Source organism: Pleurodeles waltl, chromosome 10, assembly GCF_031143425.1.
Source record: "Pleurodeles waltl isolate 20211129_DDA chromosome 10, aPleWal1.hap1.20221129, whole genome shotgun sequence".
In the NCBI taxonomy this organism is placed as follows: Eukaryota; Metazoa; Chordata; class Amphibia; order Caudata; family Salamandridae; genus Pleurodeles; species Pleurodeles waltl.
In genome coordinates, this window is record NC_090449.1 from 132,234,639 (window position 1) to 132,252,072 (window position 17,434).

Below are 17,434 nucleotides of genomic sequence, written 5' to 3' on the forward strand. Positions count from 1 at the left end.
CTGTGTACTCTTCACTCTCGCTTTGGGTGTTTTGGGTGTTTTATTATTACTGTACGTCTCACGACATGTCTTTTCTTTTCTGGTTGGCATTTACACTATTTCACTGCCAGTTTCTCTGTGGCTCCGCTTTGTTCTGTGGCTGTCAAGGAGACCAGATCCTCTGGGTCTGCGCATGTTCCCAACATGTCCACCACTAGACAGCTCCAAGACTCTGATAGATAAATCACAGAGACTGAGAGAGTCCAAGCAGGGGAAAAGGGGATTAGGATGGGAACAGCTGGGAAGGAGACCTGTAGGAAACAAAAGGTTAAAACACACACTATCAAGATTATATCACATTGACATTTACTAGACTATGATTCTAAGCATTGTCATACTGTAACCATGGATAATTTAAGAAAGGACTAAATTACTAGGCCTCAAGACGTCTGGTTATCTGGGAAGGAATTAAGAATGAATAATACAACTTCTCAATGAGACTTTTCATGAGATGTTATATATTGACTAGGAATATAAGAACCTTCTAGAATTATGTTTTCAAAATCAAACATGGTCTTTTTGCATGAGGACAAAAAATAATCTGAACGTTTCCTGGAACACAATAGGAATTGTATTATGAGGACAAAAATTTATCTGAACGTTTCCTGGAACACAATAGGAATTGTATTAAGGACTTATTATGCACATATAATGCAACATCTAGAATTTTTAACACTTAGTTTTAATTGCAGAAAAATGAATCGCACACACTGCTGATTTCAACAAGAATATGCAAATGACATGAAATGATCGCGCACACTGTAAGCGATCTGAAAAATCAAGTTTTAAATGCGGGAATAATTTGCGCGTCTTGCTGATTCGAATGTCACCATGTAAATGCCAAGAAATGGTTGCACACATTGAGTATCAAGAGTTTAAATGCAAGGAAATGAATTGTATGTCTTGCCGATTCGAATGCCACCATGTAAATGCCAAGAAATGGTTGCGCCCAATGAGTATCAAGAGTTACATGCAAGGAAATGAATTGCACGTCTTGCCGATTTGAATGCCACCATGTAAATGCCAAGGAATGGTAGCGCACAATGAGTATCAAGAGTTAAACACAAGGAATGAATTGCGCCTCTTGCCGATTCGAATGCCACCATGTAAATGCCAAGAAATGGTAGCGCACAATGAGTATCAAGAGTTAAACACAAGGAATGAATTGCGAGTCTTGTCGATTCGAATGCCACCATGTAAATGCCAAGAAATGGTAGCGCACAATGAGTATCAAGAGCTAAACACAAGGAATGAATCGTGCGTCTTGCCGGTTCGAATGCCACCATGTAAATGCCAAGAAATGGTAGCGCACAATGAGTATCAAGAGTTAAACACATGGAATGAATTGCGCGCTTTGCCGATTCAAATGCCAATATGCAAATGTCTAGAAATGCTTCTAGAAGGCCCTGGAAAGGGACAACACCCTGACACACTCTGAAAGCCCGCAGCAGTACATTGCAAATGAACAGTATTTACAAGCACCTTGAATATAAATCTTCAGGATGACACTCTGCAATGCAAAAGGTTAAACAACAGCATAGCAACATAATGCATGGATTACGTTATTTCATAAGTGTTGGATTTTTGCATTCCAGTCGCCCTTAGAGCGCACACTGCCCTGATGTTGACAGTACTCTCCTCTCCCAAACATGCTCTAGGGCATGGCTTGCCCGGATTGAGACAATGAAAATGCCTCACATGTAGTGGAGCATGAATATCAGATGCGGAAACCCATGAGTTACTTTCAGGGCCATAACCTTTCCACAAGATTAATTAAGTACAATAGGTTACGCCCTCTCAGTTTGGAGTCCAACACTTTCTTGACTTCGTATTCCACTTCCCCCTGTACTAGAACTGGAGCTGGATGAGGACGGACCTTCTGGACTGCGTTTTTCAAGAGGAAAGTGTGAAACACTGGATGAATACGTAATTACCTTGTTAATTGCAGTTTATAGGTCACAGGATTGATTTGATTTGCTGAAGAACAGTGTAGGGACCTATGAATTGGGGATTAAACATGTGCTTTTTCTTGAAGTCTGTATGTCTTGTAGAAAGCCACACTTTATAACCTGATTGATACTGAGGTTGATGGTTGATGGTTTTTGTATTTTTGTTTGGCTTTTTCTAAATGCTGTTGAATCAATTTCTGGGTTTGGTAAAGGTGTTGAATGGTTTCCGACCTTGAATATAAATCATCAGGATTAAACTCTGCAATGCAAAAGGTTAAACAACAGCATAGCAACATAATGCATGGATTACGTTATTTCAGTTGGATTTTTGCATTCCAGTCGCCCGTAGAGCGCACACTGCCCTGATGTTTACAGTGGCTTCTAGTCACCGAACAAACTGTTGTCAGCGCGTTGGAGAAGGGAATATAGGGACTCTGCTGACGTCATGTCCAGGGACGATGTCACTGCTGAGTCACTCAACTCCCTCTACTGACGCGCAGAGGTACTGGTGAGGAAAAGTTTCCGGATCCAGTCTGACACCTGGGGAAGAATTCTAAGATAAGGAATCTGCGGCTAGTCTGTGTCTCTACCAGATAAGGCATTACTGAAGATAAGTAACTTGTTCTTCTCTGTCTCCCCCTTCAAGTTTCAATGCTATTTAGGACTTTTGGTTGATTAAGAAAAAAGTCTAGTAAGGAATTGAACTATTCCTGATTCGCCTATCTTCCTCATCAGATCGAGTGCGGTAGCTTGAGAGGGTGTATTTGCAGTGTTACACCCCCCAATAAATGTATTTTGTGATAAGTAGTTGGGTACTACTGCTTTCAGTCAGGTGTGATTGAAGTGTCTGTGTGATTTCACCAGGAATTGTTACACCAGACAAAAAAGCACACAAGCACTCTTTCACTCTCTCTGTTTGGAAGAACTTCAATAATGTTGGCAATTTCACAAAATAGTGTTTTTACTCACTTAGTATTCTTACCAAGCTGCACTCCTTTCCCTTTCCACTGCCCCTTAAGTCCCTCTCTTGCACCCTACTTGTCGTATATTGAATTTTAACATCATGTGCCAGTATGAAGTTTGAGAAATCTGACACTCTCACCCCCAATGCCCCCCCAATGTTACTGACTAAGCTATGCCCCTGGTCATATTCCTTACATTTTGAAGTTTTGGACTTTGAGTAAGTAAGATTTCTTGTAAGTAACCGAGCCATTACCAGCTCGTCAATCATTGTCACCACTAGCCTCGCTCTTTTGAGATCTGGACTCTGAATCATAAAGATTTAAATTTGCATTTTGTGTGATTCTTTATCGTGAGGACAGTAATATACAGAAGTTATGCTGCCCATTTTAAAAAAAAACGGGCGATCACCTGTGCACGTGCAAACACACCTGTGAATGTGACTAGGAGTGTAGAAAGTACTATCTGATGGAGTGGTGGTTGTATATGTCGATCTATCAGGGTGCCATGAGTACTGAAACTCTAATAACTATACTCTCGAAGATGAGTATAGTTCAAAAGCACACAAGGAGGCCCTGTTAAAGGTTGTTTTACATTCCGTATTACCCGTGGACTGTCCAGATGATCAGAGTCTAAACTGCGATACCAAACTGTGGTATCTGTGCGGGGCATGCAGCTCATGTAATCTGGTTCCAGATCCAAAACCAATCTTTAGCAGTATATATAAACTGTGCAGAAAAAATATTCCACCTTTAATTCAAAGGCAGACTACTTTCACTAACCCCAATGCCCTTCAAAAGAAAATCAGAAACTTCGATCTTCATTACTCTCAGTTCCACTGGAAAATCAAATCATTCTGTTGATTCTAGCTTCAGCATCACAAGTGCTCCTCAGAAAATGCATTAGTAGCAGTGTCTAGAGAACCCCCTGTAGCCTTGTCACTGTGTGTGTCACCAATGATTGCCTGGGACTGGATTTTAATAAGTAAGAGGTGATCCTTCTACTTGAAGTCAGAAACACATATCACCGAAGCCCACTGAAGATGGGACATTGGCTGTATGGTATTGTGTCTTCACCTCTTCAACCATAAAATCTAACTAAACAGTGCACTGTCCTGATATGTGCATGCTAAGATGCAAATTGTGCATCTCCTAGACACAACTAACTTTCAATAGGCACAGTCCCAAGTTGCAACGCTAGGCCTAGAGCTTAACACACCACTGGGATTCAAGATCAGGTGGAATTCTGAGGAACCTCTGCAAAGTACATTGTGGAAAAGGAATGCCCTTCACTGCACCACTGCCTGAAGTCTCTGGATGTCTCACATGGCACTAGTGAGCCCGTAGGTCTAGACAATGTGGTACTGGCCATAAAGATAAAGCGGACCACAGCTATAGAACACTCTTGTATCAAAGTTCAGATCACAGAGAAATAATTTTGAGTCTCAAAACTATGATAGTCAACCATTCAAGTAAGTTGTCAGGCTTATGGCCTGCAAATAAGGTAGTCAATGTATTAATGGCCCCAACAAACAGCTGGCAACTGCTTATCAAACAGTGACTATGGTTTATTCACTGGAAATGATCAGTGTTATTCATGCACTTGTTGTTCACTGGTATTGTTGATTGAATTCAATAATTTCAAGACTTAATACCAATTGGTCCGTATACCGGTGCACCTCCATTTTTTTTTTTTATCTTACAACTGTCTACTCCATGCTCCTCAACAAATTAATATCTCTACTCTCAGTCTCCCTCAACAAACAATGATTTTTCAGTATAACCTAATATTGACTTGATCTTGGTACCCTCCATCAGCTTCACAACTGTCTGTGGCACAAGGGTGGTGTGGCCAGCTAAGATGACTGACTAGACGTGCCCATGGTTGCTCCCAACATGAAGAACAGTATCCTACACCCTCCTGCATGTTAATGCCCACAACGGGCCCCAGAGAGAAGAGTACATACACCCCTTGATCATTGGAGTGTGGCTGGAGATGATCATGTCCCTGCACAGGCTCTGGACTGAGGATCACTCCCAAACCGGACCAGCAGTCAATGTGTAGAGAGTGAGAGCACCCTCAGACCGTTGCATATCCTTGTTACACTCTGGCAGCTAATGCACACAGCAGATTGATTACTTTCTCGCACAGTCACAGGCAACACCTCAGGTGGTGGAGTCAGACAATTTGGCCCGGTATATATCAGACCACTCGCCCCTGTTGATCACTTACACTCTGAATCGGTTGATACCTGCGTTCCACTGCCGAGACTGGGGGTTGAAGCGCTGACAGACCAGGTCTTCCAGGACATGCTAACAGATGCCATCATGTCTTACTTTGGCCTGAACTAAGGTAGCACAAGTATCAGAGCGGTCGAGTGGGATGCTATGAAAGTGGTACTTCAAGAGGTGTGCGTGGCTAAATCGGTGAGAATGCGCCACATGTTAGAGAGGGAACTGACATGAAACGGGCGGTCTTGGAGACCCTGGAGAGGGTGCTAGCTACCAACATGGAACTCCTGAGAGACTAGGATAGGGCCAGGGCCTAACATCAGGTGTGTACTGTCTGGAATCAACTAGAGAAACCTGTCCGGTTTGCAGCGAGGAGGAGACTTTACATGGAGGGTAACAGGGCGGCATGCTTATTAGTGTGGCTGATTAAGGAGACATTGGTGCAACCTTTACTGGCAGTGAGGGACCAAAGGGGCCATATTGTATTGACCTAACAGGTCATTAATGAAGTCTTTGCCACTCATCTTTGAGGGAATGTACTCCGTACCCAGTGGCATTGATGAACAGTTGCTCCTTCCATACCTGGTAGCACTGTTGCTACTGTGGGCGTGACCTCCTAATATTAGGCTAAGGTGGCACGTAATAGGGCAGTGACATCCACTACCATCAGAGGTTGACCTAAATAGTTTGACTCAGACAGGAGTAATCAGATCATCCAATCAAACAATGAGAACCAATACAATTAAAATATACAATAATGAGTCAGTAATTTATTCACACCATGACCTATGTGGTCATGAATCACCACACCAATTTATAAAGTTTAAACATTTGTTGCCCTTACATTGACAGTAGTAAAGTCACTTAAATGATGCGCAAAACCAAATGATAGGAATACAGAAACAAGACAGGCTTTCCAAAATGCTTCAAGAATCTCAATACTGTGAGTACAATCACCATTAAACACTCCAAGAGAATTATGCACAAACGCCCTAAAATTATTTGAAAAATAGCAATAAACTGTATTTAGTTCTGCAATTGAATCAATCAAAATCAATTAATAAACATTTCAATTAATTGTTGGATCATACATATTAACTACCAAATTTTAATTTGAAAGGCATGTGTGGGATGGACTTTTTCACATGCAAAAAGTAAAAATAAGACAAAAAATAATTTGGAAACATCTAACCATGGCGCTAACAAAATTATGCGGTTGGATTTCTGAGAGGATAAACCTGCAAAGGAAAAGTTATACCTCTCCTAAATGAGACAGCAGCTTGCAGAGTCTTCATCAGCTGAGGACAGGAACAACATGTCTTCAGAGATCAGCTTCAGGAACATGAAAAGGGAAATCAGTTCAGTAATGTTGGGTCTAATGTAAACTGAACTGATAAAAGCTGAATGGAAATCTGAACTGACTTGCATTACCTACAGCTTTGCTAAAAAAAAAAAAAAAAAAAGAAAGTTACTAGACAACCTTCTATTGGACAAGTTTATGAGGTGAGTTAGTGCACAGCCAATTAAATTTAATCTGGGCCTCAGTTGTATCTTTCTTTGTTCCTTTTCCAAGATAAGGTCAAATGGGTTTAGCTGCTGTACGACAACAAATAGCTCGAATGTGAACTGGACAATATGTCTTGACTGAGATATTATTACAGAGGAGCACATGACAGGGATGTCCGCTGTCACCCCTGATCTTTGCCCTAGTAATGGAACCTTTGACATGCCCTCTTCAACAGATCTTGCATGTGGGGTGTACATGTTGGGTGAACAGTACATGTGGTCTTGCTATACGCTGCAAAGCTATGATTTACCTACACCAAGCCAATGTATTGGTCCCCATATTGCTGAATGTGATGCAATAGTTCAACGAGCTAATGGGGCTTTGCGTCAACAAAGTCAAATCATTGCTGTTCCCATTGGGTCACCGTGGCATCAGTTACCAGACTCTGGCTGTCCTGGACATTTAGTAGTGTCAAAGATTTAGTATATCACACACAGTGGTCAACAGACTCATGACTTGAACTTGGGTCGGGTAAATCGTAATCGGTGCCCCATGACTGCATTCTGGAATACGCTAAAACTGTCTTTAGTGGGAAAAATAGCACTCATAAAAATGATGGTATTACCCAGGTGCTTACACATTCTCCAGGGTGCTATGTACGAGATCTCACAGAGAGAGTTCTGAGAGTTGGATGGCCTTTTGTAGGAGCTCTTACGGGCAGGGAAACACTGTCAGGTTGGTTTGGGTATGTTTCAAAGAGAATTGGAGAGAGGCAGGATGGAGGTCCAGGATCTAGAATTATACATACCTCGCAGCACACGTACATCATGCAATACACTTGCTGGAAGGGGAAAATAACTAGGAAAAGTAACTTCTAAAGGGTAACTACAACAGCTATCAGCTAGGGGCACTGTTGATGAGAGAAAAGGGGATCCTTGACTTGCTCCCACATGTGATCCAACAGCTACGCTGACTATGGGAGAGGATGGTGCGAGGGGTTATCCAGCAAGCACCATACACACTGGATTTAGATCTGTGGACTGTGCGACCGTTTGTGCAAATCGCACAGTTAGTGGCAGTCAAAAGATGGCTAGAGGGAGGGTGCATCATGCTGTTAGACCTATACCCGGCTGGCCGATTTATCACAATGCAGGATGCATTTGGGTCATTTGGTTTTCATCCACATGAGTTCCTTCTCTATGCCAAAATAGTGGTCATGTCTCAAAGTGTGTGGCCCTTGTTTCTCGAGGCCTCCGAACCCACACAGGTGTTAGTGAGCATGCTTTCACTGGATGGAGGCTTTAAGTTGATAATGCACTTGTTCTGAGCATTGCATGCTGACAGACGATTGGGGCCACTGAAAGTGAAGGAGAGGTGGCAGCGCGTCAGCAAGGACCCCATTAGCCTCGAGGAGTGGATAAAAATACATGATGGTGTGTGCAAGGTCTCTATTAATGTAAGATTCAAATTAGTGCAATACAACTTTGTACATATGGCCTACCTATCTCCTAGGAGATTGTATATAATTAACCCTGCCAGAAATGAGGGCTGCCCTGTATGTTGGCTGTTGCAGCCAATTTCTTGCATTTCGTGTGGCTCTGTCCGATTATTGTAAACTGGGTGGAGATACTAGCACAAATTCGGATAATACCCGAGTGGGGAAGTCCCTTGTATGATTAAGCAGTGTTTGTTGGGCCTGCTTCCCAATAGTGCCAAGATGAAATTGAGAAGACTGTTCATGGTGTTAGGTCTCACAGTGGCTAGGAAACATATTGTTATTAGTTGGCTGAATCCCAGGACTACCCAATGCTGGGACTGGAGAAGAGACCTACTCAAATGGGCTGAAGAGGAAGACTCACATATGCGATGGTCATGACGAGATTCGAGGGTGGGGGTTGACTTGCTATCCTGGGGAGTCATGATACAGGTGTTGATGGACCCTATGGAGGAGGGCATGCCCAGCTAAATGTACCAGGTTCTGCACTGCACAGTCAGGCAGGTGGAGATACTGGTGGGGGTAAGGGTCAGCTGCGATGTTTGTAATAATGGTTAGGGACGGCCAACCATGAGTGCTACTGTCATGCAGATACCCTCGAAGTTGTTGCTCCATAAACTGATTGGATGCTAACTGGAAGCTGGGAGGGAAAGGAGTGGGTCCCTTTTGATCTTTTGTCAGAAATGCTGCTGGTACGCGAAGGGAACTTCTATAGCCAAGTACTCATGGAGACTTAAAGTATTGCTAATGTTTTGACTGTTATCGAACACTGATATACTATCACATAAATGTGTCTTAGCATGCTGTACATGCTCCTGTACTTGTGGAAAGGCCAACAAACAAGTTTTAAAGAAAAAACTGTCTCTTGCACAAGACATTGTGACGGTGCTATTTAGAAGGCTCACATATCGTAATTTTGCATTTTCATTGCCCACAGAACCCAGACATATCATTTTTCCAGTTATCAGCAAATAAATGTGTGTGTTAGACAGCTGATAGTCATAAGGGCTGCAGGGTACATTTTCATCCAGTGGAAGGTTTTTCTAGCCAGTTAGTTATATCTTGAACCTCATGGCCTGTGAATTAGAGGTCCTTACATGTCTCTCATATTTTAGTTCATGTCTTAGGGTCGAGATTTAACGTCACTGATGTTTTTCTTTCCATTTTTTCAGATTCCACTTGAGTTGGATACCAGGGGGGTCATAAAAACCAAAACTCCAATATATCTCAAACTTGTGCCCAGGACAGCTGACCTGGTAGAAGATAAATGATTGAAACACACCACCCAAAGTGAAGAAAGCTATCCTTCGACCAAGCTCCATAATTCCAGCACGGAGCCAATTGCGAATATCACATTGGAAATTGAAGGCACAATATATTGGCCAACAAGGCCTACCCTTACGTCCTTTCCTGAATGCCTGCTGCTTAAAAACCCCTATCAGTTTCTGCTGTTCTACTTGTCGCCTTTGAATTTTGTTTTGTTTGGCCTATTCTTCTTATACCTCAGTTGCTATAAACAGCGTCACATTGTCGATTGACATAATTATGACTTGTATAAACCACAAGGAGAACATCACTCACCGACATGCGGAGCCACAGGCATGCGCCAGCCTCGGTCAGTTCTGAATTACTTGTTAAAGCTGCACGTCTTTCGGCCAGGTGTGGCTCGTGGCAAGTAGAAGGGGCGAGGTGGTGCGCAGGGGGGGAAATAAAATAAAAAACATTAAAAAAAACACCTCAATGCCGCGCGCCGCTCCGCTCCTGCTTCTTCTCGCTGCAGGCAAATCCTTACGCTACTGAAAACAGCTTCAGGATTGGCTGGGAGCACCCAGCCAGGGCGCTCCCAGGCAGACTTGGAGCCTGTGCAGGAGAAAGCCTACAGCGCATGTGTGTTTGGCTGGCCCACAACGGCCGGTCAAACACACATGCGCCTTGAGGGGGAGTGCTGTCACCCCCGTGGTGCCGCCCTTTTACCAAACAACGATAACAAACGCAGTTTATTATCATTGTTTGGTAAATGTTTTGCAACTGTAGCTGCTGGCGGGGGGGTTGTCGATGCTCCTCTGCCCTCATGGAGGAGCCGCCCCTGCTTTCGACTCCTCTTTTTTTCCGGTACTCATGTCTCCAAGAATGTTTTTAAAAGAAAAAAGTCTTATCGCTGCAGGGAGGTGCAGAAATCTGCCTTTTCAGCCGGTAGTTGCAGCAGGACTGCCTCAGGAGCCGGTACAACCTATGCTGGCACCTGTTCTCATCAGCATGCGGCTGTCAAGGCCTGGCAGCCTTGAGCCACACCACCTGGGCAGACATCACAGCGGGCTCTGCCCTGCCACACCGCAGGTCCGACTCCAAAGCGAACAGGGGTGTCTGGGCAGCAGAAAGCCCGAGTCACCAGCCGAAATGTATAGCTGATCCGTCTGGCAGGTGTTACTTGCTTGGAAAAATGTGACACAATAAACCACAAAAGTGACAGATGTCAAATCAGATGGCACATCCACATTGTGGATCAAAAGCTGAGTAACGGAGATAGGATATGTTTCGGTGACAGGAAAAACATAATTTTCATGATCTGTTCCTTGTTACATACCAGGGATGTCCAATGTCAGTCAATGAGGGCGGGGTGAATGTATATTTTGTGGAAGACCACAAGGTAAATACCTTCATTATGGTTTATTATATGTAAATACTTATGACCAGAGTAGTTTAAAAATCTGGCATGGACCTGGCTATCCTGGATCTAGATTGGACACTCCTATAATATGGACTATACATGTCTCTTATGGTATTTCTGTTGAGTTCTCCCTCTTTTTTTTTCTCTTATACATTTTTTGTAATCCATATTAGGGCCTCCATCCCTCTGAAAAATAATGCGCTTCACATGCGTGCCCTTCTTGAACTGTCTGATGGTCACTGTGGCAACACCTCTCCCTTTGCAGTCACTTGTTATGAGCTTGCATTGGTGGGTCCCGGTCTGTTTCATCTGAAACTACATCTGTGAACCCTACCCCATCCCACACTCTGACTCTTTATGTCAAGCACTACATGCAAATTTTTATGTGATTTTTTTCTTCTACAGTGATTTGATGTTCATGGACATGCTTTTAAATAAAAAAAATATTTTCTTGTCATTGTTTTGTCAAGTTTCAGTAAAGCATCTAAATCGTTAGAAGTGGATCACCAATTCAGAGGGGTTTGCCCCATGGAAAATACTTTGTGAGGTGTGTCTGACTACTGCCTTGTGATCCCTATCTCTTTTAGCCTTTTTTTGTTAATTAATATAGTCCCTCAGTTCTTCTGCAAAAATCTTGCATTTTAAATGTATATCCTTGTTGAGCTATTAGAAGGCCTCTCTAACAAACTGTCCATTTGATAACAACTTGTTATGAGCTGTCATTGGCTGGCGCTGGGCGGGCTGTCTCTGAGGAGCTCCTTTGTGTTTCTTGCCCTGATCTGTGCCCTCAGGGCAGCAGTGGGCATGGACAACAATGGAAGGTCAAACTTACTATCCTAACTCCAGTCCAATAATATTTGAGGGAAGAGCAACTTTCCCCTAAATATTCCTGGAGGGTTATTTAGTATTCTAACTCCAGTCTTGAAATATTTGAGGAACGTTATACATTCCTCTCCTATTTTTAGGAAGTGTTGAAAAATAATAATTTTAACTGGGAGATATTGTTGACCTGTGGGCAAAGCTCAGGGCAAAAAAACTAAAAATACCCTCTAAGCATAGGCGCCATATATGGTTGCTTATATAGCACCACCTGCTAGTTGGCCCCACTACTAACCATGTCTCTGGTGTCCTGTAAGGCCTGCAGCGTTATTTCTCTTTTCCATTCTAAAGTGCTCATTACCACCAAGCAGGTGAAGCATGATGTATGGAGTGTATCTCTCAAGAGTCTGAGGGATATTTTGGTTTGCCTCAAGTTCTATAAGTAACAGTTGTTACACTATATCAATTTAATTGTGCTCAATTTATAACCCTGGAAGGATGAACAGCTGCCTTAGGTTGAACAAATAAAAATAAAAAAAACACACACACACTCTCTCTCTCTCTCTCTCTCTCTCTCTCTCTCTCTCTCTCTCTCTCTCTCTCTCTCTCTCTCTCTCTCTCTCTCTCTCTCTCTCTCTCTCTCTCTCTCTCTCTCTCTCTCTCTCTGTTTCTCTCTCTCTCTCCTCTCCCAATAGAAGGGAATGTTTCACAGAGTACTCAAAGTACTGCTATGCAACCAGAGCCAGTGTCTGCCTACTTCCCAAAGTTTAGGGGACATCACTTCAGTTTGGCCTTGTTGGAAAAAGTTGAATCTCTAACCGGAAGCACTCTGAAGCCAACCTGGTGCTGAGAGATGTAAGGAGCTTTCCAACCCTGCAGAGGTCTAGAGGTGTTCTGACCTGAAGTGTTAGAGCAGCTTGAACCCTACAGCTCTATGCGTCTTCCGGTTGAAGGAAGACTGAGGAGAGAGAGCTTCATGCCCTGAGGAAAGTGGGCTGCAGACTCTGCAAGGATGATTCCCTGAAGAAATAGCTGACAGCTGGCTCTAGGCCTGGAGTAATGGCTTTTCTTATACCACATTAATAACCCCAACTATTGCAAACAAGTTTGGTTTAAGTTTGTCAGGGATACAGTAACTGTCTGGCAAGAGATCTCCTGTAAGTACTCCTTAAATCTAATCCATCAGGATATGCAACTCTGGGACAATCTGGCATTTCCAGGTATTTTTTTTTTTGGCTCTATTTGTAAGGAATGGGCAAGTCAAGGGCTGGTCGCAGTGGGACAACTGTACGATATCAATGGCTTTCACTCTTTTGCCGATCTACAAGCTTATATCAGTTTGCCTCATAACCATTTTTTCCAAATATCTACAGCTGAGGTATTTTTTTTCTTTCCAGAGGGGTGGGCTTGGCCAATCAGGAAGGCTCTACTGTAATGGTACAATTTGTTAGAGCTAATCAGAAGTCCCTGATAAGCAGTATATACCAGAGTTTCTGTGAACAGAGGACCAACAACGTGCCCCGGCTTTCAGCTAAATGGAGTCAAATTCTTTCTTGCAAAGTATTACCATCAGAGATATGTAGTGGACTGTGGAGGGTTCTGTGCATTCGGTGAACCTTAAACTACATCAATTTAGGACAATCTGTATGCTATATCACACCCCTGATAAATTGGTGAGATAGGGAATCCTAATAGTTTGGACTACGCAGAATGCCCTAAATGTGGCCTGGTTGCACGGGATATCTTACATATCTTTTTTGCATGTCCAGCTCTGGGGGAGTATTAGGACTAAGTAGTCAAAGTGATTAGGATTGCTATCAGATGTAAGTTTTCGCTCACCCAGGGGGAGGTTCTGGTAGGGTATAAGCCAGAGTTCGATATTGGGTTTAGACGGTTGATCTCTCTTCTGATTACCACAGCCTGGCTCTGTATTGCTAGGGGGTGGGTGGCAGCTGACCCCCTTCATCCTAAAGAATGGTGGGAGACCATACAGCAAATTTTCGATCTTGAAAAGGCTCTGGCTAGGGCCAGGAGGGCTAGCTCGATCAAAACATAAGAGAGAACATGGACAAGATTTAACTGGAAGGTGTAGTGATCCCAAAGGCCCCCCACTTTTTTTCTCTCTTTTTTTTCTTTTCTGGGTATAACATGGGCGAGTTCAACTTTATCCAGAACAGGGACGAGGCATGTAATGTTTCTTTTTACTGGGCCCTGTGTCCAGGGCCTTAGATGAAGGCTGACTTTTCTTCCCCCCCACCTATATTTTGGCCTCTGTTTGTTCATGTATATATACATTAATGAATATGTATGTGGTACTTGGCATCTCTCCTGGGATTTTCCTCTTGGTGATTTGTAATGTGTACTGGACTGACTTTAAAAATTACATTAAAAAAAGAAATAGGGGACAGTGGCCTCTGCTGCTGCCCCCAAAAGACTGTGCCCAAGGCAGATCATGCCACTGGCCAGAAGCTCGTGTCAAGGCAGAGTTCAGTGCCATTACAATGTTGTACCTGGGTGGAGTTACCACCGTAAAAGAGTTATTGAGTCAATGGCAGCATGTGACACCATTCTGAATATTACACCCAGGTGTGCCGTGCTGCCACCTTTCAAATAATTGCACCCGAGCAGCTACACATCTGTGCCTATGACACCTGTGGTGGCTGCTGTGACCTCCGACCTTGCTGGCCTATTGACCACAACTCACTATTGACCAGGAAGACGGTCCTTTGTTCACTAGAATTGACACCTGCAGCTGAAGACATCGGAAACTGTCTCCCTTCAGCATTCTGCTTGTGGTCCTTCCTTGACCAGCCTCCAACTGGTATGTCTCTCCCAAAAGTGGGAGCGAAGAAAGACGTGTGCTACAAGCCCCTGCTACCAGAACAGGGTTCATGAACTGGGTGAGACTGTAAAACTTGAGATTTGCCTGCGGGATATACCATTAACACTAAACATCAGGGGAATCTGCACCTATAAGCCTTGGGATTTTACTTCTCCTGCGGGGTGGGAGGCCTCCTTAGACTCACTTATGATAGGCAATACCCACAAGAGAGGAGAACGAGAAAGGACAGATAATAAGGCGTAGTAATTTTTGTGCCCAGGATAGAATTATGCATGTTTTAGATTTCTGTAAAGCAATATGTTTTAAGTGTGTAGATTAAAATACTTTTCTAAACCACAGAGGTTCTAAATTCAGTTATTGCCTCGTCACTTTTGAGTGCTGAGCTTGGGTATCCCCCTCACTACCTCCCTCAGAAGTCTGTGAGTTATCCCCATTGCTACCACTAAGAGTCAAGTGCTGATGGGGCTGTAAGTGGCTCAATTTGCAGAGCTGTTTTAGGACAGGCCCCGGAACAGCAGAGAGAAGTCACCAGGGCTGAAGCTAAGGAGCCCATGCTTAATCCCTCCGACTGGAGGTCTGACCAGGTTGCAACTGGAACAGAAAATAGGCACATGCGCCAAAATTAAAGTGGTGCCTAATAGCGAATCAGATAGTTGTAAAAGTGCCCCACACTGGAAAATCAGGACAGTTCTGAACTTGTAAAGACTCCCTGTGCAAGCGTTTTTCATGTTACACTTGTTACAAGAAATTACTGAAATTACACCCTTACACCACCCTGCATAACTTTACTATGTATGGGGCAAAATTGTAGCTCATGAGTGCAGGAAAATCCTAATCAACAAGAAAACGCACGGCTGTTGTGTGCAGCACTTGTGTTTTCACAGTGTGTTTTTTAGTGCGTTATGCATCCTCATGTCGCAAAATGGAAATGAGGACACATTTTGCGCTCAAATACAGTGCTGGTTACTGGATTTACATTTTGTGTAATTATATGTAATTTCATGTTATTTTTGTGAAATTTTGCAGAGATATGCAAAATTTCTCAATCTCCTGGTTATAACTTGGTCCCCACCTCACCATCCTCGCCTGCCACACCTCTCCTCCCCCGCCCCATTCTTTTTAAATCACATCCTCATTATTAGTCACTGAGATCTGGAAGTTTTGTACATGTACAAATTATTGAAGTAATTATTATCTTCATTAGCATGTGGGTGGCTTGAACCTGTCCTGTGACAGAATCTCGGACAGTTAAACATGAAGCATTGTGACTGAAGTGTTAGAATTAAAAACAAAATTCTTTGCAACTCTTGCTTTGTTTTTGAGGTAATTGATGGTTTCACAAATGTTTTTGTCCGTGTTTTCACATGTAATCTGTCCTACGCCAAAGTGAAAGGGTGGGAATGTACTGTATTTATAGAATATGGTGCATTCCTGTCCTTTCCCCCTGCACTGGCGCAGTTTTGCTAGCCTAGCACCAATGCAGGCACCCTTGCACCATGGTGCAAGGGTGCCTCTGTTGGCAGGATTGTTTAGGTGCAGGAAGGGGCACCTTCCTCCACAAAAACAAGCCTGAGTGGCTTTTTCCTCTTTCTATGCGTGCCCGCAGAAGGCGGAAAATCCAAGGAGAAATAAAGGTGTTTCTCCTCATTATGCCTCGCCTCAGAAGGAGTAAGGTTTTGGTGCATCCCCAAGTTTACATGGCTTTGCAAATCTGCAGAAGCCTCAAAATCCATGGGTGTTGCATGGGAACACCCAGTGTAACGCCCATAGAACGCCTCCCGAGCCCAGAGTAAAGCAATGTAATGATTTGCATTGCCTTGCTTTACTCCATATCTATTAGGCCATTCAAAGCTGCCCAAAGTGGTTTTGTGGGGCCTCATTGATATGATTTTGTAGTTTGCACTGCTGAAGCATCACAAAAACTGCACTTATAAATATGCCCCATATTTTTCAACTTTGGTATATTTACAACAGCCACAGAGAAAGGGCAGAAATCCAGCGTATTTACAAAATACAGTGATTTCTGTCCCTTCCCCCTGTGCTGGCCACAATTGTCTGCCTAGCACCAACGCAGGTACCCTTACACCCTAGTGAAGGGGGCCTGCATTGCATGCAGGGTTGATTTTGTGCAAGAAGAGGCACCTTGTTCAAAAAACATCCATGGAGGCTTTTTCCTCTTCGGAATGCAGCACACATGGAAAGAGGAAAAAATGAGGAGTAATAGAAATATTTCTCTTTGTTATGCCAAGCCACCTTTTTGATGCTTTCCCAGGTTTATGCATTAATACTCATGGCTGTTGCATGGGAAAACCCACTGCAATACCCATGGAATTCCCCCCTGGTGCAGAGTAGGGAAATGCAGTGACTTGCGCTGCCTTGCCTGACTCCATATCTACCAGGTCATGAACAGCCACGCAAATTGCTTTGTGTGGCCTCATAGTAATGGATCTGCACTCTGCATTGCCAGATCGTCAAAATAAAGTGACGCACTGGTGGGGTATGGGGCTTGTAAATATGCCCCAGAGTTTGAACAAAGGGTCCATCTGTGCAGCTTAACCCAGATGTGACAAAGGCCTGTGTCACTAACTTCCACTAGGGGGTGCTACGCGTCTATATAATGGATCATCAGAAACCCTCTTCCTGATAACACCTGATTCTGCAGCATATGAAACATGACAGGTGCAGTGAAGACGTGTTCAAATCAATCTTGTACTCGTAAATATTGCAGTTAAATGGCCATCTATTTCATTTGGCATGTTACGTACCTTTTCTATGTCATTTTATTGTCAGGACAGGGAGATAGCTATACTGTAAATTTAATTTTTGATTCCTGCACGGTCGCTTCCAGGGCTCTTGCTTTGTTTGGTAAACACTTCAATCATTTGGTCAGATGCACAGCAAATGTGCTCATGCATCATCTCTGC

At 43.4% G+C, this 17,434-nt stretch overlaps 1 protein-coding gene across 1 annotated transcript in view; it reads left to right on the forward strand.

Annotated features, from left to right (window-relative positions):
* LOC138261214 (cytochrome P450 3A21-like) overlaps positions 1-9,816 on the forward strand; it is a 184,051-nt gene extending 174,235 nt beyond the window's left edge. Inside the window, exon 13 of the mRNA XM_069209967.1 lies at positions 9,354-9,816. Within this exon, the coding sequence (XP_069066068.1) occupies positions 9,354-9,452 (99 nt within the window). The 3' untranslated portion in view covers positions 9,453-9,816. The remainder of the gene's footprint in view (positions 1-9,353) is intronic.
* The last annotated feature ends 7,618 nt before the right edge of the window (positions 9,817-17,434 follow it).